Source organism: Mustela lutreola, chromosome 2 (assembly GCF_030435805.1).
Source record: "Mustela lutreola isolate mMusLut2 chromosome 2, mMusLut2.pri, whole genome shotgun sequence".
NCBI classification, from domain to species: domain Eukaryota; kingdom Metazoa; phylum Chordata; class Mammalia; order Carnivora; family Mustelidae; genus Mustela; species Mustela lutreola.
The window spans coordinates 191,173,347-191,196,943 of record NC_081291.1 but is presented as its reverse complement, the minus strand read 5'-3'; the positions used below and the strand labels follow the sequence as shown (position 1 = coordinate 191,196,943).

General features: G+C 35.8%; 1 protein-coding gene across 1 annotated transcript; it reads right to left on the bottom strand.

Moving 5' to 3' along the window:
* Positions 1-5,577: 5,577 nt before the first annotated feature.
* LOC131825663 (ubiquitin carboxyl-terminal hydrolase 46-like) lies at positions 5,578-20,628 on the bottom strand. The gene is made up of 3 exons (XM_059165084.1): positions 20,584-20,628; positions 6,061-6,538; positions 5,578-5,612 (listed from the first exon to the last, which is right to left on the bottom strand). The coding sequence occupies exons 1-3, from the start codon at positions 20,626-20,628 to the stop codon at positions 5,578-5,580; spliced, it is 558 nt and encodes a 185-aa protein (XP_059021067.1).
* Positions 20,629-23,597: the final 2,969 nt, after the last annotated feature.

Here is a 23,597-nt window from a genome sequence, read left to right as displayed (position 1 = left end):
TATGATAATTACTTTATTGCAATGGTCTGGAACCAAACCCACAATATCTCTGAGGTATGCCTGTACTGTAAGGATACCAGAGTTTAGGATAAATTACCTCACAGAATTTTCACAGTACTCAAAAGCAGGTTTCATGAAATAGCCTGGAGAAAGTGAGCTCTGTGGGAAGCAACATAAACAGATATCTACTTTTCCCTGAAATATTAAATTCATAAGAACTAGAATTTTCAGAAAACTCACGTATAAAGTGGGTGGGAAAATTAAAGTAATTGATGGGATACAAGGCAAAATTTTTTAAATGCAAATCAAATGTCCACTAGATGATTCAGAAATCAGGATATTTTCTCCCTTCACATACCCTGAGTTGTTGAAGTCATAGATATTTTGAATTAGTAAAAATAACAGAGGTCAAAACTTGTTCCGCATGTTGAGTAATATAACTACAGAAAATAAATTTTTCCTAAATTCTCTAAATATTTAGGGCAAAAACAAAACAACAACAACAAAAAACCCTGAAGGATTTGTTTTATTTGCCTACTGAGGTATCACATATAATTATTAATACAGTTCCGATAAAAGTTAAATTTCTCCTAGGATTATTCACAAAGAATTTCACAGAGTTTTTTGTTTGTTTGTTTGTTTGTTTTTTCTTCTTTTGCTATGAAGTACCAACTCTTATGATTCTAAAACTTTTCTAGTCCAGCTAGTTTGTCTCTGGGTAGGGAGACACTGGCATTGGCTAGAATAAGGAGCTAATTAGGTCTGCAAAGGTTTAACAGTGAAATTACTCTTTCCCAGTGGTTAGGCTCAACCCTGGAAAAAGGGTGTAGGTCAGTTCTTAATTTAAGCAGAGTGGGTAGCTCTTCCCTAATGTATTACAACATTAGTATGCTCCTACAGTTAAATGTTGGGTTTATTAATTGGGAAGAGCTTTAAGAGGCAATGCTGTGGAGGGCAAGGTGAGCTTTCCAGGTTTCTGCTCACCTGAAAGTCCACTGGGACATTTTTAGAATCTAACTGAATTCTGCAGTTATGCTATACTGACCAAACACTATAAACATTGAAGATTAACTTAAGTCAACTGTAGCATGAGAAACTTTAAATTAAGTTAATATGCAATAAAAATAAGTTTAACTTCTAATGTTTTCTGTTTGGGGCAAAAATTCTCAGGATTTTTTCTTAAATATTAAAAATTAGCAGATTTATGGAATGCAAGTTAATTTTTCATTATAATATCTAACATATGATTGAAAGATGTAACTCCATTTTGAGGATTTAGGTGAATACTTTTATTACCTTCTCAAAATACTCAAATATAAACATTTGAGACCCAATTTTTATTTTTCAATGTCACATTTAATAGATGGCACCTTGGCCTCCATTATAAATTAGATGGTGTAATGTAAATAATTAGTGCTTAGAAACCATTAAGCAAATTCTGATGCACAGGCAAACATTTTACATAAGCAATAAGTTCTCATTATCTTAATCATAACTTCAACCATCCCATTCATCCACTCAGACCATACCAATCCACCTTTGGAATAGCAGTACAGTTACCTTAAGAATATGCTGAATTATCTATCTTCCTCAATAGAGTTCAAGCTCCTTGAGGAGAGGGATCATATATTCAACTTGTACAATGTTGGGTCTCCAGTACATAGTACAGCCTCTGGAACCAAATGGGCATTTAATAACTCTTTGATTAATTAAGTTAAACAGAGAAATGGAAGCAGCCCAACCAGAGGATTAAGAGAAAATGTATTTTTTCTAGTGTAGTCCTCTTCTAAGCTAAGACCATTTGTGCTGATTAACTCCTTCTTCTAAGCTTTGGACTATTGTACTTTGGTATTAAGTCAGAGCTAAACATTTCCTTAAGCCACAACTGGGAGAATCCCTTTCTTGAATGTTATCCATTTGAATTTTGTCTGGTTAATATTTAGACATTGTTTTGTATGTTAGTCTGTTACCTACTAATATTACCCAAATTTTATTATGGTATAGAAAAAATAAATCTGACTTGAACTTTCTCTGAAGCATAAACATACTATTGATTGATTGAGATCATAATATTTCTAAATAACTTTGCTCCTAAGGACATTATTAAAATATTGTTAATCGTACTGTGGAACACTAATTGGAATAGGAGAACTGGTAACTCACTTATTTTATCATCTTATAAATCTCACCTTCATTATTTGCAATTCACTTAAACTTCCATTTCACTTCATTGTTGTATGTATGTATTAGATTTTGACAATTAATATCTGCAAAATGTCATTTACAGATATGTTTGGCTTCCTCCACTATTCCTTTCATTATATGTATGGTTACTATTACAATTCTCAACTGACATTTAAGTATAAGGCATCAAACAACTTATTAAAACTTTTTCCAATAAAATCTTTGTGTGTGTGCGTGTGTGTGTGCGTGCATGTGTGTGCGTGTGCACACTGTGTGTGGTGTATAAAATATACTAGTCTAGGACTTCATTTCTGGCAGGTCCTATCTTATTCTGGTCAATTTTATTCCCCTCACTGTCTAATTATCAACTTATCCTTTTATAAGAAGTTTGTTTTTTCAAGAATGTTTCCATGGTGTGATAAAATAATTGTTCTCTGATATAATGTGGTAGAGGTGTTAATTATCACTACAAGGGCAACCATCTTACAATACATAAATGTTTAAATTAATACGCTGTGCACCTTAACTTTACGCAGTATTATATGTCAAATATATTTCCCAAAAAAGTGGAAAATTAATTGTAATCTGATATAACTGAATAAAATTCCTGCTGACTTTTTTTTGTAGTCTATATTTTGCCCTTTTACTCTCATGAATCTGTCATAATTGGTAAAATAATGCATACCATCTTCTTCTGGAAGCACTCATTTTATCAAACCTAATTAGTGCACTCTCTCTGGTACTTTAGATAGAAAGGAGAGCTCAAATGAGTAAGTGCCTCCATTGTTCATTCTTATCCCTGTCAGAGAGTACTTCTTAGCTGTCTCCTGGTATTTCTGAAGTTTGTGTCTCTAGGTAATCCCAAAACAAATGAGGAGAAAATAAGAGAAAGTAAGCAGAAATTCAATTAATCAAATGGTTCCTGAACTCTTACTCTGTGGCTGGTGATATTCTAGGCTAGAGGAATACCTCAGTGAACAAAAGAGACAAAACTTAGCCCTCATGAAGTTTTCTCTATATGCTATGCAGGCCTCTAGAACTTTCTATGATAATGAAAATGTTTTCTGTCTGTACTTTCAATATAGGAGCTAGCCACTAGCCACATACAGTTATTGAGCACATAAAATGTGGCTAGTCTGACTAAATCTTAAAATTTCTACTTTTATTTAATTTTAAGAAATTTAAACTGCTTCCTGTGTCTAGTAGCTTCTGTACTGCACAGCATGATCCTACAGTGTTTGTATGGGTCTTTGTCAGTGGGAGGTATGAATCATGGCAGTCTGGGTGGACATGGCATAAGAAAATGAAAATGAATGAGACTCCTTCTTTCAGACTTCTTAGTCCTTTTCAAGACTGAAAGTCTGGTTAAAATTATTCTGAAAGCCACAAGATATATGAGTCCCTGAAATACATAATTAAGCTGCAAAATGGTCTTTTTACTGATAGGCAATCATGTTGATGTCACAATTAACGCCTGAACACCAGTTAATGTCCACATAGGGAAGAATAATTACAAAAAGTCATTAATTAGGGTCTATTTACTATTCCATTGTCAAAACTAATTGCCTGGAGTAAGATGTTCTCCCTTGATTAATGGCTTTATAAGTGCAAGGCCAAACCTATGAAGGCTACTGTTTCCCAGGAAAAGTGCTTAAGGTTCTAGTAGCAGCTAATACCAGGTAACAACCATCACTTGTGCTTTGGCAGTCCAGGCCAGACTTAAGTGTTAATTTCAAGACAGTTAATTGAGTTTGGGGCATTCAATAGGTGACCCACATTCCACTTTTTCTATAAAGATGCAACCCTTTCCAAAAATAGAAACTTCTGTTCTTGAAGTACTGCTTTTATTTTGGAAACTTCAGCCAATATGTAATCCGGAGTTATGGTGAAAAACTTAAGTTCCTCTTTGGTACAGACTCCTGTGTGCATTCTCTATCCTATTCAGTGATCTTTCTACCTTAATTCAACCTTAGATTTTTGGTGGGTTTATATTTTTGGTTTTGTTTTGTTTGGGGTTTTATTGTTTTTCCCCCCCCAAATTCACGCTTTTAATAAAAGGTACCAATTCTCAAATAATCAAAAAAATACATATATAACAAAAGTGAAAAAGGTAAAAGTAACGATAGTGAGATGAAGTTCTTCAAAAAACTGTCTTATCAAGCATGCTAGAGTCTGAGCCAAAGAAAAACCACCATTTTGTTCATTCCTTCACCCATACACTGACACCTCCTCTTATCTACCTTCACATCCAGCTAACTTTATTAATCCCTCTAGGGAAGGTTCCATATTAGCCCCAGGGCTCACCAGCTCCTCAGTAAACAGTCGGAAATGTGAAAAAGCCAACAGTTGTCCAACATGGCCAATGGTGATGAAGGTGCAGTGCTCTGTCCTTCCTGGTAGAGAAGGATGTGGGTGCTGACCGGCTAAGGAAGGCTGGGCCAGGAGCAGTCACCACAGTGTCTCAGCCCTGCGACCACAGACTGCAAAACCCCAGCAGGTTTGGAATGACACCCAGGAAGACTTAGCAGTACCTAATACATGACAGATACAACTCACAGGACGTCACGGAAGTAGACGGTCACTGAAAACAAAGAGCATAGGGTTATTTACCTGACCCATGGTTTTGGTAGAAAGATAAGAAAAGTAACTTTACACTGTCCACTAAAGCTTCCTCCGCTTGGCTTTGCCTGCCCTGAGCTTCCTACCTTCTTAGTCCCAGGGTTTCTAAAGGTGAGGTGAGGACAGCCCAGGGCAGGCGCTAGCCACCAGAAACAGCTTCTCTTCACCCTTTTCCACATGGAGGGTGGTTTTAGTATTGAAGTTACTCATTTTTAAACATTTTCACTTGCACAAACTTAAAGCTGTAGTTGCAGCCCTAAAAGGTGAACATTTACCCAATTCTTCTGTCCTTTTCTCAGAAAAGAGGCAGAACAGCTAAAATTGGGTAGGAGTGCTTCCAGGGACAAGTTAAAGGAATGCATTGAAATGCTATCCGGAAAGGTATTTAGGGCGTCAATTCTGCAGAGATACAAAACAGACTGTAGACATTTGCAGGAAATGTCACTCTGATTCAGCCAACACAGCCAGTGGTGGAGCATTCACCCGATCCTAAAATTAGCAACTGTTACTCATATAAATCTTACTACAATCTGATTGCAGATAACTCTACCTCAGACTAAAATAAAACCACAAATACTGCTGCATGTAAAAAACAAAACAAAACAAAAAAAAAAACACCAAAGGGAGAGAAAGTCTAACACAGCCAGGCCATCCAACGTGGAGTCCTACCCCTGGACCCCTGGAGGGCTGCTGGGGAGGAAAGTCTGTAGGGGAACCATGTAAGAGTGCTTTGAATGTTTCCCCCCATTTGATTTAGTCCTGCAGTTCTTTAAGTTATTCTCTTGACTGATAGAATAAAATATATCCAGGGGACGCCTGGGTGGCTCAGTTGGTTAAGCGGCTGCCTTCGGCTCAGGTCATGATCCCAGCGTCCTGGGATCGAGTCCCACATCGGGCTCCTTGCTCAGTGGGGAGCCTGCCTCTCCCTCTGCCTCTGCTGCCATTCTGCCTGCCTGTGCGCTCGAGCTCTCTCTCTCTCTGGCAAATAAAGAAATAAAATCTTAAAAAAAAAAAAAAAAAGGAATAAAATATATCCAGAATGGGGCGCCTGGGTGGCTAAGTGGGTTAAAGCCTCTGCTTTCAGCTCAGGTCATAATCCCATGATCCCAGGGTCCTGGGATCAAGCTCCGCATCAGGCTCTCTGCTCAGCAGGGAGCCTGCTTCCTCCTCTCTCTCTGCCTGCCTCTCTGCCTACTTGTGATCTCTGTCAAATAAAAAAATAAAATCTTTAAAATATATATATATATATATATCCAGATTCTAAATTTTTTGATACATCTGATGCCAGGCCATAGAGTTCCTCAATAACTTGGGCATCTCTTTTCTCTACAATGTCATCATCAAACCAAAGCCCAAAGCCACGACTCTTCACAATAGTAATACAATGCCGGGGATTAGGACCACTGCCATAGTGAACCACCTCAGCCACCAAGTCGTACATGTGGTCCATTTGCACGACATCGCTGGAAGTGCTGAAGAGGGAGAGTTCCAGGGCGAAGACCACCTGGTGAGACAGCTTGGTGTACCTGTGGAGCTGCTCCATGTACTTGAACCGCTTCAGGTGCGGGGCCAAAATCATGGGCAGCTTTTTCACTCTCATCCTTTTCTGGGCCTCCTGCTTCCTCCAGCACATTTGACAGTAACAGGTCTGTTCACTACACAGTGTTTCTGCGTTGCTGAAGTCTCTCAGACAGTGGGTAATAGATGTATTCTGCTCCACGTCAACAGAAATCTTCTTTTAGGCAATGTTTAGATAGTCGTTAGTCCCAAGGTTGCAGCAATCCCACTCCACTATCTTTATAAAATGGAAACAGGACTGTCCGTGGTGGAGCGCTGGTGGGGAGGTGGCCTGGGATCCCGCTTGCAGTTTGGCCTGACGGGAAGGCCGGGGGTAGGTTTGTTTTTTGTACAATCCAGGATGCACATATTTACTGGGCCCTTCGGTGTTGAGGTGGTACCCAAAGAGCAAAATAGTACAGCAGCAAAGCTGGATGCTTTCTCTGGCCTCTCCGGTTGTAATCCCTACACCCTTCCTCTGAGCTTCCAAAACTTCTTTCCTCTTTCAAACTTATTCATTCCATGAAACAACCTGAGGATTGAGACAAGTATTCAATGATGGCAAATCTTTCACTGTCCAGGAATTCAGTACAAACTCCTGAAACTGTTCCAAAAAATAGAAATGGAAGGAAAACTTCCAAACTCATTTTATGAGGCCAGCATCACCTTGATGTCAAAACCAGACAAGGATCCCACCAAAAAAGAGAGCTATAGACCAATATCCTTGATGAACACAGATGCAAAAATACTCAACAAAATACTAGCCAATAGGATTCAACAGTACATTAAAAAGATTATTCACCACGACCAAGTGGGATTTATTCCAGGGCTGCAAGGTTGGTTCAACATCCGCAAATCAGTCAATGTGATACAATACATCAATAAAAGAAAGAACAAGAACCATATGATACTCTCAATAGATGCTGAAAAAGCATTTGACAAAGTACAGCTTTCCTTCCTGATCAAAATTCTTCAAAGTGTAGGGATAGAGGGCACATACCTCAATATCATCAAAGCCATCTATGAAAAACCCACCGCAAATATCATTCTCAATGGAGAAAAACTGAAAGCTTTTCCACTAAGGTCAGGAACACGGCAGGGATGTCCATTATCACCACTGCTATTCAACATAGTACTAGAGGTCCTAGCCTCAGCAATCAGACAACAAAAGGAAATTAAAGGCATCCAAATCGGCAAAGAAGAAGTCAAATTATCACTCTTCGCAGATGATATGATACTATATGTGGAAAACCCAAAAGATTCCACTCCAAAACTGCTAGAACTTGTACAGGAATTCAGTAAAGTGTCAGGATATAAAATCAATGCACAGAAATCAGTTGCATTTCTCTACACCAACAGCAAGACAGAAGAAAGAGAAATTAAGGAGTCAATCCCATTTACAATTGCACCCCAAACCATAAGATATCTAGGAATAAACCTAACCAAAGAGGCACAGAATCTATACTCAGAAAACTATAAAGTACTCATTAAAGAAATTGAGGAAGACACAAAGAAATGGAAAAATGTTCCATGCTCCTGGATTGGAAGAATAAATATTGTGAAAATGTCTATGCTACCCAAACTCGTAGAATTAAATGAAGAAATGAATTGTTTGAGTAAATGAGTAAATGAAAGTAAATTCAATTGTTCAACTGAATCCCATGAGGAAATAAAAGCACATTTAAATCTCCCACATTTTGTATTTCGATAACAAAAATTGAAGCTTAATGAATAACTTCATATAATTTTGTTCTCATCAACGTATTAGTAAAATAAACAGAGTCCTAGTTCGATGATTAAAGATGGCATTCCTCTGATGAGAGTAAGTGCTACCGTTCAGTATTTTATTCTGAACTATTTACTGTTTATTAGTGGTTTGTAATTGTGGAGTGAAAATACACAGAGAATCCTCGGGCAAGGAGCAGTCATAATTCCCATATTTCAAAATAATTTATTAAACCATTATGTATTACTTTAGTGCTGCATGACAATAAAATGAAAAATATTAAATACCGTAAATACAATAGAATGCTGTTGCTTTCCATTCATTTCCATATATTACCGATATATATATATGCATATGTGTATATACACGTATGTCTGTGTGCGTATAAGAAAGATAGAAACCATAATGAGTGTAAAGAGAATTTTTCACATTTCTCACACCAAATTTTTTTTTTTTAATCATTTCAGGACCTCCAAAAGTCACCAGGACAGAAGTAGATACGTAAGAAATCGGCTAGAAGAAACCGGGGAAGAGAGAGTAAGGCCTCTGAGTGAAAGCTGAGGTGAAACCTAAACGTACAGCAACTAAAGGCTGTCAGCTGACCATACTCTCCACCACAAGGTTTCTGTGTTGAGAAGGTCTGAGCAAATGTCCTGTGGCAGCTGCTACAACAACCAACCATCCTAACAAGATGAAGGGTACAACTATCATCATAAAGTATTCCCCCTTATAATATTTCAGTGACTATCATTAAAAAATCTCATGTTAGAACTGTTCTAGATTAAAGGACTAAAGAGATATAATAAAATGTACAGATGCTAGTCTTAAAACAGTATAAAAATTTTAAAAATATAAAATAAACAACAGTATATAAATAAAAAATTTAAACTAGGGGCAACTGGGTGGCTCAATCGTTAAGCATCTGACTTCAGCTCAGGTCATAATCCCAGGGTCCTGGGATCGAGCCCCACATCAGGCTCCCTGCTCCTTGCAGGAAGCCTGCTTCTCTCTCTCCCAGTCCCCCTGCTTGTGTTCCCTCTCTCACTGTGTCTCTCTCTGTCAAATAAATAAAAATCTTTAAAAAAATTTTTTTAAATAATAAAAAAAATAAAATAAAAAAGTATAAAACTTTAAAAAAGCAGTATAAAATAAAACAGCTATAAAATATATTTTGGGGATAGTTGGTAACATCTGAATATAGACTGGATAGTAAATCATTTTTGGAAAATATTTTAAACTTTCAGATGAGCTAACAGTATTGTGGTTATATCAGAGATTTTCAAATTTATTATAGATGTATATGTGATATTTAAAGATAAAAGATGTTTTATCTTTTATCTTTATCTTTTATCTTTATCTTTAATAAAAGATTAAAGATAAAACACCATGATATCTTTACTTATAAATACATTCATAACAACAAAAAAGTAGCAAAAATATCCAAATGTAGGAATTAAATAGGTTTAAGTAAGAGGCATCTGGGTGGCTCAGTGGGTTAAGCCTCTGCCTTTGGCTCAGATCATGATCCCAGGGTCCTGGGATCGAGCCCCACATCGGGCTCACTGCTCAGCAGGGAGTCTGCTTCCTCCTCTCTCTCTGCCTGTCTCTCTGCCTACTTGTGATCTCTCTATATAAATAAATAAAATATTTTAAATAAATAAATAAATAAATAGGTTTAAGCATATATCTGTTCATTAAATATTTCTCTAGTGTAATGTGAGTTTGGATATTTCATAGTTAAGATTTTAAAGAAAAATATGAGCCAGTGTCTTTCTTTTCAAACATATTCTAGGGGTACCTGGGTGGCTCAGTTGTCTGAGCATCTGACTCTCAGTTTTGGCTCAGGTCATGATCTCTGGGTCCTGAGATGGAGCCCCCAGGTGGGGCTCTGTGCTGAGCACATAGCCTGCTTGGGATTCTCTCTCTTCCTCTTACTCTGCCCCACCTCCCCTCTGCATGCCCATGGGCCCTCTGTCTCTAAAACAAAACAAAACAAATTCTAAGCAAAAGAAGAGATATAATAACTAATGTAACAAAATGTTATTACTCAGGACGCCTGGGTTGCTCAGTTGCTTAAATGGCTACCTCTGGCTCAGGTCATGATCCCAGGGTCCTGGGATTAAGTTCTGTAGGAAGCCTACTTCTCTTTCTGCCTGTTGCTCCCTGTGCTTTTGCACTCTCTCTCTTTCTCTCTCTGCCAAATATATAAATAAAATCTATTTTTAAAATGTCATTATTCTACATTCATGGTAAATTACGAATAAAGATATAAATAAATTTTATTTCATCTATAAATGAAAACTGTTTTTTTTTTCTTAATTTTCTAACAGAAATTCACTTTATTGTAACTACTTTCAGAATCACACATGGAGCACCAGCATGGCTCAAGTCCATTAAGCAAATGACTCTTGATTTCAATGATCTCAGGGTTGTGAGATTGAGTCTGCATGGGGCTCTGTGCTGAGCATTGGGCCTGCTTAAGATTCTCTCTTCTTCTCCCTCTGCTCCTCTCCACTGCCCACAAGCACACGTGATCAAAAAAAGAAAAAGAGAGAAAGAAAGACAGAAAGAAAGCCACACTACAATGAGATGTACTTTTAATATGCATCACTCAGATGCCAAAGGCTCCATTTCTACAATTTTTTATATAAAGGAATATTTGTTGTGAAATTTATTTCAAAATGCTGATTTTGCTTTAGTTAGAGAATCTTTAAGAAACAAATAGTATTACTGGTATGTGACTGGTGAACAGATTGGCAGGTCTTAAAACTCCCAACTACATACTACATCTCTCATTTTCTGTGGTTATCTCTCAAGGCTCAACATTACCCTACGTAGCATATGAACACAGATGGTGTCTACAACTCTCGTGGCAAAGCACTGCATAATGTGTAAAATTTCCAAATCACTTTGTTGTATAACTGAAACTAATACAGCATTATATGTCAACTCTACTTCAGTAGTAGTTATCTTCAAAAGTAATCAGATCATGAGATTAAGGTAGACTACCTACAAAGTTTATATGTTGAACAGTGAGAGAATTACTCTAGTCATCTAGATACTCTATTCATCTAGATACAAAAGGCACTGAGAAGGATGCCATTTTTTTTTGAAAGATTTATTTATTTATTCATTTGACAAACAGAGATCACAAGTAGGCAGAGAGAGGGGGGGAAGCAGGCTCCCTGCTGAGCAGAGAGCCCAATGAGGGGCTCGATCCCAGGACACTGGGATCATGACCTGAGTCAAAAGCAGAGGCTTTAACCCACTGAGCCACCCAGGCGCCCCAAGAGAAGGATGCCATTTTTGCCAAAAGCTAATACTGTGGTTACAAAGAATGACTTTACATAAAGAGATTTAAGGGGTACCTGGGTGGATCAGTGGGTTAAGCCTCTGCCTTCGGCTCAGTCATGATCTCAGGGTCCTGGGATCAAGCCCCAAATTGGGCTCTCTGCTCAGCAGGAAGCCTGCCTTCCCCCTCTCTCTTCCTACTTGTAATCTCTCTCTCTGTCAAATAAATAAATTCTTTAAAACAAAGCAAAACAAAACAAAAAATAAAGATTTAAGTGTGTGCCATATTTATCATCACTTTAGTCCTCCAAATTAACACTTTCAGTAAGGTCTAACTTCATACACACGATAGAGATCACTAAAGAATGATAATCTAGTTTAAAAAGGATGAAATTCTCTTGGGGCACCTGGGTGGCTCAGTGGGTTAAGCCTCTGCTTTCGGCTCGGGTCATGATCCCAGAGTCCTGGGATTGAGCCCCACCTATGGCTCTCTGCTCCATGAGGAGCCTGTTTCCTCCTCTCTCTCTGCCTGTCTCTCTGCCTACTTGTGATCTCTGTCAAATAAATAAATAAATAAAGATCTTTAAAAAAAAAAAAGGATAAAATTCTCTGAGATTCTACAGCAACATAAATGCAGCCAATAATTAAAAACGCATTTATTCTTCATGTGCTTTTAACATTAGCTGCTTATACATATGACAGAGAAAGGAATCTTATTCATGTACATTACACAGTATGATGAAGCTAAATTATCAACCCAGCATCCTATGCATTTGAATTTTCCTTTCTAGATAACACGATGGATTTTTAATAGTGCCTTAGTAGCTATGTTTCAAGCTCTGCAGAAATCCTAAATACCATTTCAATTGATGAAGAAGTATCAGTGTCTTGGTAATACAAAATATCTATTCTCATATCATCTTAGTGATTATTCTATGCTATGTTAAATTCTACTTTTCTGAGTGGGATCCATATTCCATCTGCAGTGCAATCTAGCAATCAAATACTCCAAGTACTTCAGTTCTTAGGAAACATTAATATTTTTCCCTCTGCTGGCAGAAACAATTACCAACACAATGTATTTATTCAATTATTATTTTTCACTCAGTCGTACATACGTTCACTCAACATTTCAATATTACACAAGATTCTAAGGATATAAAAGTAAATAGTCAAGGCACTCTCCCTAAAGGAATTATGTAAAGGGAGACAAAACTATTAATTTTAATGCAAAATGTAAGCCCTATCCTAGAAGTAAGCTGAATCTCTCTCCTATTGCATTTCCCCAGGTATAGGACCATCTCTACATGTAGAAAAATTCAGTTCTTCTAGATTCAAATTTATTAGAGTCTATGGCATTTGTTATTGTTGTCTCCAAGTCATTGCACCAAAACTGTGTTTAAGGATGAGTGGCCCCTATTACAAAAACAACAGTCAAAACACACATCTCCGTCCCTACTCCCTCTAATTATGATTCCATTGATTTTATACAGGTTCCCTGTTCATGTTCTGTCTCTTCTTGGGGGCACGGCAATCGTGGTAATTTTCCATACACCTTCATTTGTTATATAATATTTTCGGTGTGGAAGGTAGTTCGCACTCATCCTCTCGCTGTCACAGTCCTCCTCCTGCCCCACATTCTCTTCTAACCAAGGTTATCTTCTCTGATAATGTTTGCCTTATGTGTGTCCATATTCAAGGCAGCTAAAAATTTATGCAATACAGTAATGTCTACTGTAAACAGACAAAGAAGTTAAGGAAGGCAAGGACATCAAAGTTCTTTTATAATAATGTAAGGGTAGGGTGACATATGATTGGATCACCAACCATTTGCCAACATGCACATAGAGTTATGATAGCAGAAAAGCACAGACAACTAATATTTTCTATGAAATTCAAAAAATTTGTCCTATGAGCTAAGGATGAGTATACCAGATTGTACATCAAAGAAAAGACAGTTCCAGAAGATAATATGACTCTTTTTTTGTAAAGTAAGACAGAATGTGTTGTGTATTGGGAATGGCACATAATTTATTATTGTTGGATTACAAGGTTTGTTGAAGAGAGTTTCAGAAATTAACCCAGACAGGTAGCAAGTACCCGCTAATAGAGGACTTTATACTATACAAAGTCTGGATTTTAAGTTATATATGAAAATATACAATAAATAACTTTAAGCAGAAAACTTACATGATTTAAATTTGAATTTAGAAAGATCATCCTTTCTCAACTGTAAGGATGAATAGTCAAGAGTAGTTCAGAATCTATGAAGATAGAATTACCTAGCGTTGAGGTTAACAAAACCTAGAAAAATATGATTTATTTCCTTTGTCTTCTTATGGTGTACCTGTTAGATAGAAATAAGTGGATATATGATTATATGTGTTTCAATAGGAAATATTATCCATAGCAAAAACATTTTTTTTTCATTTGTTTGTTTGGTAGTAATTTCCCAGTAAATCTAACACCCTGACCTTAGACCTTATCTATAGTACACCATCTGGCGAGTCCCTGCATTCTTTACCTGACAGACATCTAACCAGCACCAATCTGCCAGCAAAGACCAGGCTAATGATTGATGAAATGTCCCCTAATTACTCTAAAAGCTTTCAAGTCTTTCAAGTATATCCTTGAAGTTTCATTTAATGAGTGTAAGAGATCAAGTATAACATAGGTCAAAATACTTTCTAAGCCACAGTTGTTGTTTTTTAGCTGTCTATTTATTTAGATGTCTATTTATTTAGCTTCTCAATGACTACTTCACTTACCTATCTAGTTTGCTTTACACTCCCTAATTTCACAACATATGGAAAACCAACAACAAGACAAGTATAAAGGCAACTACAAAGCCTAAGTGAAAACTGGTTTAAGGGAAAGGAAGTGTTATGGGATGAGAGTCAGAGTAAACAAATGTGCAAGAACTAAAGGCCAACAAGGTGGCTAGAATTAACCCGTATTTGAAGCTCAGCTCCTTGTTGACCAAAGAGAAAGGAAAATACTATCAGTTATAAAAATACTCATTTTCAACAGAATACATTTGAACTTTTAAAGGAACAAAAACTTCTCCTAATGCATGGTTCTAACAATGATTTCTCAGAGGCAACTAGAGTCAGAAAATGCTCTACACATTTATTGGCTTTAAATAAATAACTGGCTTTATTTTCACCTCTTAACCTTCAAAAAAGTAGTGCATGGCCAATTAATTCTCAGAGAAGGTCATTTACATGTTAAAGGGTAAACATTTAGATTACAACAGTTAGGCAATTCTTTGCCTAAGTTTGCAAGACAAGATAGAAATCTTAAGTTTTACTTGGATAACGTGTCTATATTTAACAGAACAAGTACTATTTCAGTAAGATATTATCTATGAAGATAGATTAATCCATCTTTAAAATGTTTATTATAAAAATACTATTTTTCCAGGTTAATTTTAAATTATTTATTGTATGAATAAATCTGAACCCTCAAAAACTTTCTCAAGCATTTGTTACTATCAAAAGGTGAGGGGCAAGAAAGCATTTTTTTCTCATCACACACGAGAAAATACTGTACCATAAAAAAAAAAAATGAATAAGTAAAAGGAAAACTGGTTCAAATGGGTGCAAATGAGAGTAACAGTTTTATATATTCTCTTCATACAAATGATCTCTTTTTGATCTTGCATTATAATAATAATATTGCTAATAGAAAAGACAAATTTTATTGAGGAATCACAAAACAAACACAAACAATATAATAGCATGGGAAGCAATAAATGTTAGGATTCTAAGTAAAGAAAAATCAATGATAAGTTCTCCACTTTGAATGATATATATAAGTGATAGATGAATAATAAATTTATAGATATAGAAAAAATTACAGATATATAGATAAATAGGCAAATAAAGATGTAAATGGATAAATTTTAAAGGAATTTGAAGAAGATTCTGGGAAAATGGCACTTTAAATTAGCGTCCCTCTGCTAAATCAAAACGATCGCCTCATCTGAGCCAAGCTAAGGGCACCTTTGGAAGGCAGGTGGTGCAAGATTGTATGAATGAAGCTTCAAGTTTCTGTTTTGAGTTCTGAAGGAAAGAAATGTTCCTGAATTCCTTTCTGGCCAGGAGGAGATGCTGAGGAACATTGTAAATGGATCCTGAGGAGTAGGTAGATCCCCAATCTAAAATGACACCATAGAGGAAAGTTAACCAAAGCTGGAATGAATGTATCATTTTTGTCTAGTCTCACATTACTGAAGAGACCTTAAAAGTAAAACAACATTATCACTAATACTAAAAGTAGGAAAGTGGCAGTAGGGAATAAGATAAGGGTTTTCTGCCATCTTAAATGATACTGACAATAGGCTTGTTAATATCTGCTAGTCTCAATAGGAAGAAAATTCTACTATTTGTGTCATGATTTAAGTAGCCCAGAACTGGGTCAGGCCACAGGCCATGAAATTTGCAAGAAATGTAACATGCAAAATACATTGCTAATAAGTTTTGGGAAAAAAGACCAGAAAAGAACAGGAAACTTGTACCATTAGATAGCATTCAAATTAAACTTTATGTAAATTACCAAAATTAAGAGTTTATTAAATGGAAAAAATCAGTTGACAAATTGGAGATTGAAATACAAATTAAAAGTCTGGAACACTAAGTTTAAGAAATATATTAAAGCAATACTTCAGACAAACTCATCAAAAAGACAGAGAGAGAGAGAGAGGATCCAAATAAACTCAGAAATGAAAGAAAAGAACTAACAATGTAACACCACAAAAAAAAAAAAAAAAGGGGGGGGGGAATCCTGCCATTTGCAATCATGCATGGATCGACCTAGACCCTAGCTGAAATAAGAGAGAAAGATAAAAACCATATGATTTCACTCATATGTGGGACTTAAAAAACAAAACAAATGAATAAAGAAAAAAGAGACAATAAAACAGACTTTTATATATAGAGAACAAACTGATGGTTACCAGAGAGGAGGTGGATGGGGGAATGGGTGATACAGGTGATGGCGATTAAAGAGTACACTTATTCTGATGAGCACTGAGTAATGTACAGAGTTGTGAAATCACTATATTGTATACTTGAAACTAATATAACACTATATGTCAATTATATAGGAATGAAAATAAATAAGTAAATAAATAAATTTTTTAAAAAGGAAATGCGTACGTAATTTTGTTAGGGACGGCTGAACTGCTCACTGTAATGGGTTCTATCATCTGCATTTCCACCAGTAATTAAGGAAGATGCCACTCAGTCTTGCCAGTAGAATGTGTTGCCAAACTTTAAATTGTTTGCCAACCCAAGAAAAGAGAAAAAGTATCTCACTGTAGTTTTATTTTTCTCTTATTTTGAGTAAAATTCAATTTCATATAAAAGAAGAGAAATATATTAATAGAAGAAAAAAGACAGAAAGTCTATGAAAATGGAGTCAAAATGTAGAATGATAAGCCTCACTGTCTACAAATTATTCCTCAATCTGATAACAAAACAGTATCCAAGTCCAGATTATACCCAATTTCAGTAGACCCCATGTTATGATTCTCCTATTATACTGGAGTTTGATTATATTTAACACTACTTAAAAAGATGTATCATTTAAAATTCAAAAAAGAAAGAAAAACAAAATACCAAATAGAAATCATAAATTGTAACTCAGAGGATAGCTAGAGGAGATAAAGCATAGGTAAATAAGAGGTTCTAAAGAATACAAAGAGGGACGCCTGGGTGGCTCAGTTAGTTGGACTACTGCCTTCGGCTCAGGTCATGATCCCGGAGTCCCGGGATCGAGTCCCACATCGGGCTCCCAGCTCCATGGGGAGTCTGCTTCGCTCTCTGACCTTCTCCTTGCTCATGCTCTCTCTCACTGTCTCTCTCTCAAATAAATAAATAAATAAAATCTTTAAAAAAAAAATAAAGAATACAAAGAAAAATATGGAGGAAAGAGATACAGAGACCTGGTCCTATAGATTGCAAAAACTCAGAGTTCTAGTTGTGATTGACTTAAAGAAAGAAAGAAAAAAAAAAAAAGATAAACCCTGATAAAATTCCAGAACTGTAGGCTAACTGAGAATGCATTACAAATAAAAAGAATCTGCTATGGACAAAGAATAAAAAATTCCACCCACACACTCTGTCTGAGAAAACAATAAAAAAATGACCCTGATAAAATAGCAAAATGAATAAGCTCAGAAATCTTAAGAGACCAAGATAAAGAAGAAATAAAAGAATGGGGAAAAATGTACTCCTCTTTATAACTTAGAGTTAAATTTAAAAGGATAAAATCAGATCTCTGCATATTTAACAGAAGTACTGAAAAACCTTTTCAATGGATGAGACATGTGACAATAAAAATGCGTCTGCTAATTTAGAAAAAAAAGGTACTAAATCTAGGACAGCAAAACTTAGGGAAAAGAAAAAGAAAATAATCCAGCATTCTTAACTGGTGGAGAAGAGATAACACAGAAAAATCATACATGCAAATATTGTGAAGGTCTTATAAGGGGAGAGGAAGGAAAGCAGATGGGAAAGAGTTGAGAAAGAAAGTCTACTGCTGGAACCAATGGTTGCAACTTCATTTTCATATAAGAGTAAGGAATACTAGGTTTCATTATGAACATTGGAAAACAGCTACTGACAATAGGAAAAGATAGAGGAAAATTCCCAAATTAACACGGGCGGCATAAAAGGAAGGGTTACAACATTATTAGATCTTATAAAATAAGGAGAAGAAAAAGACAACAACGAAGTTAAATGAAACATAAATATAAATTTAAGTTAGAAAAAATACCAAGTATGTAAGTTATTAGGCTGAATTCTCCACTAAAAGTTGAAAAAAATCAGATTTTTTTAAAGTCTGAAAATGAATGGATTAGACAAGGGGATATTAAGTAAACATAATACAAAGCAGGTATTAAAATACTGATACCAGAGGGGGTAACTGGGAGATGGACCTTAAGGAGGGCATGTGATGACAGGAGCACTAGGTATTATATAAGACTGATGAATCACAGATCTATATACCTCTGAAACCAATAATATATTCTGTGTTAATTAACTGAATTGAAATAAATAGTAAATTATAGTGATACCAGGCAATACGGAATTTAACATCAATTAACAAAAATACGCAAATTTGAGGGTATGGACATTCTACTAATTATAAAATAATCAGTATTACAGAGATGCTTGTATGAAAGTAGTCTCAGTTATCTATACATATATGTTATGTTTTTTGTGGATTAAGATAATTTTTAAGACCAGGATTATAGCTTCACTAAATATTGAGCACATTCACTGGGACACTTCACTTTATCAGTCTGGTGAAATACATTTAAGGAATACAAACAAATACATACAATACAAATAAAAATGGAAACTGAAAAATCAAAAAAGAAATTTTAATAAAACATAATAGAAACATACATATATATGTATGAGCATCTCTCATTAATAGTCAAGAAGGATGGAAGGAAAAACCACACAAAGCACAGAGAGAAAAATGGAAGAATCTATCAATGTGCATTATTCTTGGGTGATCAGGAATGTACTGATTGGAGAGAAGAGAAAGGGCAAGCATGTAATGGAAAATAAACTTCTTCAAAACTCATTGGTCATATGATACAATCCCACTCTTGTAAAATGATGTGCATGTGAATATGCAGAAAGAAAATTGTAAAGTCTATCCTGTTAAACATCAAGACTTTCTATCTGCATTGGGAAAGCAGAAGAATATCCGTAAGATTTAGAAAAAGACATTGGGGGTTGGAGAGGACAGGAGAGAACTTTTTGTTACGATGTTTTTATACCATTTAACTCTCTTTCATATGTGTTGCTTTTGCAATTTTAAAATAAAACCCCCTTAAAGCAAATAAATGAGTATGTATCACAACATATGCAATAGGGACGCCTGGGTGGCTCAGTCTTTAAGCGTCTGCCTTCCACTCAGATCATGATCCCAGCATCCTGGGATGGAGCCCCACATGGGGCTCCCTGCTCCGCAGAAAGGCTGCTTCTCCCTCTCCTGCTTTCCCTGTTTGTATTCCCTCTCTCAGTCTCTCTTTGTGTCAAATAAATAAAATCTTAAAAAAAAAAGAATATATGCAATAAAAACCTATAGCCTTTGAGATGCTTTGAACCATATATCACCACTTTCAAAATTATCTTGACAGAACTACAAACATTTAAATAGACAAGAATGGCTCTTTTAAATACTGCCTTATAGTTTAGGAAGTCATCATTTAACCATGAGCTTGTTTTAAAAGTCCCTCACAATAAATAAATGTTTCTAAAAGTCCCCCAGAAATAAAAATAGAAGTCCCCCATAACAAACAAATGCACCTAACATTACTGGCAAACAAGCTGTTTATACATCTGGAACAACATATATAATTTTGTTGATATAAAAAACAATGCTTACTTTTCTTAACTCCAAATGAGCAGTTTAAAATGCCAGCAAACATCCAAACTAGTGAATGTGACTCTGATATATTCCTTTTCAGGAAAATATAGACAGTTCAATCTTGTATATGGTTCTAACAATCAGTATTTCAGAAGAATAAAAGACATTTCTGGAACATCCCTGTAGAATCGTCTTATTGCCCTTGTCCCACTTGTTGAGGGACCTATATGTTCCAGTTTCTTGCAGAAGATTTCTGTGCATGCATTTGTTGTACACATATAGCTATAGACCATATAGGGAGAGGTGTTTTGAAATTGCCAGAGAAGTTAAATTCTTTCCTGTAAATAAAATTTTTCTTTGTATTTTTGGAGAAGTATCTTATGTGACAGCTGAAAGTTATTTTTGAACTCCCATAAAGAGCTTCTCACTAGGGAGATATCTGATCTGACACCTAAGGGCAGGTTACAAGCTAAACACTCTTCTGCCCAAGTCAAAATCCTTGGAGGAACTGGCTCACATTGGTAATGCATCTCACCACCTGTTAGCATGATATTTATGTTTAGTGGGAAAGAGGCTGTGTCTATATTGAGGCAAAATGCTGGTCATCTCAGCTAATGAAAAGTAAAGTATGGACCCGAAAGAGTAGAGCTCTAGAAACCAAAGACCTGGCAAGACCAGTAAGACCCTGTGGCTTTGGCACAGCCATTTAGCCTGCTCAGACCTTACTTCCTTTACTATTAGAACTGTTTTGCAATTTACTCACTGACCTTTGCTTATAAGAAAAGTTGGGTCCCTAAGGATGTTAATGTCAGTACCAAAGCAATCAATTTAGGAAATGCTGCTGATCCAATGAACGTCATGGTACGAAACACTGTGTGAAATCATGCATTAGATAAACCAGTGTAAATGGCTGAATTCCTTCCAGATACCCAAAACTGTTTAACTTTGGACAGTTTTGTTTTTATTTGTTTGCTCAGTTTTTGAAACTTTATGCAATACAATTTGGGAAATGATGTGCTAAGTGAATATTTGACGTCCCTTCTAGGTATAAAAATATATAATTTATTAAATAAATCATTCTAAGTAGAAAAGTTATTATAACACCTGTGCTTTTGCATCACAAAGTTGGCACAATTTTTTTACATTTAGCTGTGTTCTGGCATAACCTAGACTAAACAAGAACACTTTCTCCCTTGTAACATAAACAATAACAACAACAAAAGAACAGTTTATTCTCTGCAACTCTTTTCTGACTCATCTGCTCACCAATTTTACTTATCACTTGCTTTTAGTACAGAAACACATTTCTCAGGATAGCACATAAGTATGATTGCCAAAAATATTTATTATATTCCATTAAGTAGTGATTTCATGCACTTTTTCCAAATGTATATAAATTCTGTTTAAATCAAGTGCTGGTTTCCACCCATCCAACTGAAAATTATAACTTTTTTTTTTCCTACAAAAGCTTCCAAAGTAGTTCTCACAAGTACACTGAATATGCACAAATCCAAAATTAATTATTTTCCTGCCTTCTTGAAAGATGTCTGAGCCCAGAAGATACTGCCATAAAAGGAACATACTTAATTTACACCAACTTTAAAATAACCTGGCTGTGGCAAAGCATGACCAGACAGCTGCCTGTAGCCACAGTCCTGCAGTCACGTTGCATTTTGGTTCTATAATGAAGCTCCCTCAGCTCCCCCAGACCTGTGCTATCTTGAGCAGCTTCTAAGGCTTTGAGAGCTTGAGCAAAGAAATAGTAGGAGGCAAAAAAAGATAAATGGTTCCTGATCATTGCCACCATTGGCACCAAACAAAAGGGATGGTAGGCATCGCTGAGTTGACTCAACTGCAGAACGTATGCTCACCCAGAAGCAGGCGCAACACACAGCACCTCATCAGTGTACATGTTTCCCTTCTGTTTTCTGCTCTGTTAGGTTTTTATTTAAATGCAGAGATCTGACTGGAACATCAGAGAATTGCTTTCCATGGACTGGATATCCAATTATTATGACAATAGTCAGCAAAGAAAAATTAATTTCATGTGAAAAGTGACAAAGCTCAAACAAAATTTGACCTTGAATACAGATGTATTCATATTGGGCAAAGAAACTGCTCTTTCTTGTCAGTCATGCAGATATTAGCTAACTTACATAGGGGGATGTGGCTTCTTGCAAATTTATTTTAAATATTCAGTATTAAAAGAATGTGGGTATATTATTTTTCACATCCAACCTGAAAATTTTCATCAAAATATGCAAAACTTTAAAGATAGTATCAGACTCTTGGGCCTTACTGTATATTTTTCACACTATTTGAGAGTCTTCTACATTAGTGAACAGGAAATACATCATCATAAGATAGATAGGAACCTAACTTGTTCTAGAAATAGAAAGAAGGAAAGCTGGTACAAATGTAAAGAGGTGGAGGAGGGGGTAAAATCATATGAATAACTATTAGCAACGAGAATGCCATTAACCCACTGTAGACTTTATAAACAAAGTAGCAGGATACAAATCATAGGGGGAAGAAGTCACACGGTCTACCATTAGAAAATGGATGCTAGGGCAGGGTTGGGGGATGATGCCTTGCACTAGTACAGAAATACTAGAAATGAAAGAAGTAATGAAATTCAGAATACATTTTTAGTGGTACTGAAAGATTTTCTGATGGATGAGATAGTGCTGAGTGGGGAGTCAGTTCCCTTAATCGAGTATGACACCTTGAACCTCTTCCTGTTAGATTCAGGGACAATACGGTGTTGAGGAAAAATCACTGGGCAGAAAAACTAGACACAGTTATAATATTCCTCATTCTTCCCCTTTGATAAGTTGTGAAGGCTCCCTACGTCTCTTTATTCCTCTGTAAAATGACCTTCACATTGCCTTCCTACTTGAGAATGCTGCAAATGTTATACACAGCAATCTGTGTTACTGCTCATTGTTCTCATGCAACTCCTTTCTCTGTCTTAATTGCATTATGCTACACTTGTTCCTACTGAATGTCAGTTCCATTTGTTTTTCATAACTTCCCCAATTTATCAAAGTCAACAATCCAATCTTATCCTCCCAAGGTGCTGACCTTCCTTTTTTTCCCCTTTTATTCCCATGCGTGCTCCTAATGAGGTAAATTTTCTACTCCATCATTTAGATTTTGGATTCTTCTTTTGTTAATCTACCTCCACTCTTGACTCACTTTTCCCATGGCTGGATGATAACCAGGCTTTTAAAACCTCTTGCTTCCTATGAGTACCATCTGTAAAATGGTTTTAGCTTTTAACACAAAAGATGAAGTTATGCTTAGTAAAGCTACATTACAATCAAAATTCTCCACAATATACTATATCCAGCATCCTAGATTCAGTATAAGATTAATCAAACTTCCCTGCAGAAACATAAGGCATCGTACTGTCAATTTTGCCCATTTGAACACATATTTTACATTGTGATAAATCTTTCAGATGTACAAAGTAAAAATATAAGTATGTAATTTCAGGTTCTACAGGTAAACAGCATAGATGGGCTGGCTAAAAAATCACCTATGTAAAATATATACTGAAATAATATAAATAATATTATACAATTAAAATTATATAAATAATATAAATATTACTATGTGTATGTATTTTATGTTTATGTATATATTAATCAATATGTCTTTCACCATACCAGTCTTGATGTCTAATTATTTCCACTCTGCCTGCTTTTATTTAATGCTCTTTTTTTGATAAAAGTAGAAAAGAAAAAAGCATTAAAAATCTATTTTTTGGCAGAACTAGTGTATTTATTTTCATTTCTCATCTTTTATATACAAGATATATATATAT

Coding starts and splice junctions, on each gene's coding strand:
- LOC131825663 (XM_059165084.1), bottom strand. CDS start 20,628: ATGACGTTCATTGGATCAGCAGCATTTCCTAAATTGATTGCTTTG. Junction 6,539..20,583: donor TTCCTAAATTGATTGCTTTG/GTACTGACATTA, acceptor ATTGCCTAAAAG/AAGATTTCTGTTGACGTGGA. Junction 5,613..6,060: donor TGTATCAAAAAATTTAGAAT/CTGGATATATAT, acceptor CCCAGGCGTCCC/CTGGATATATTTTATTCTAT.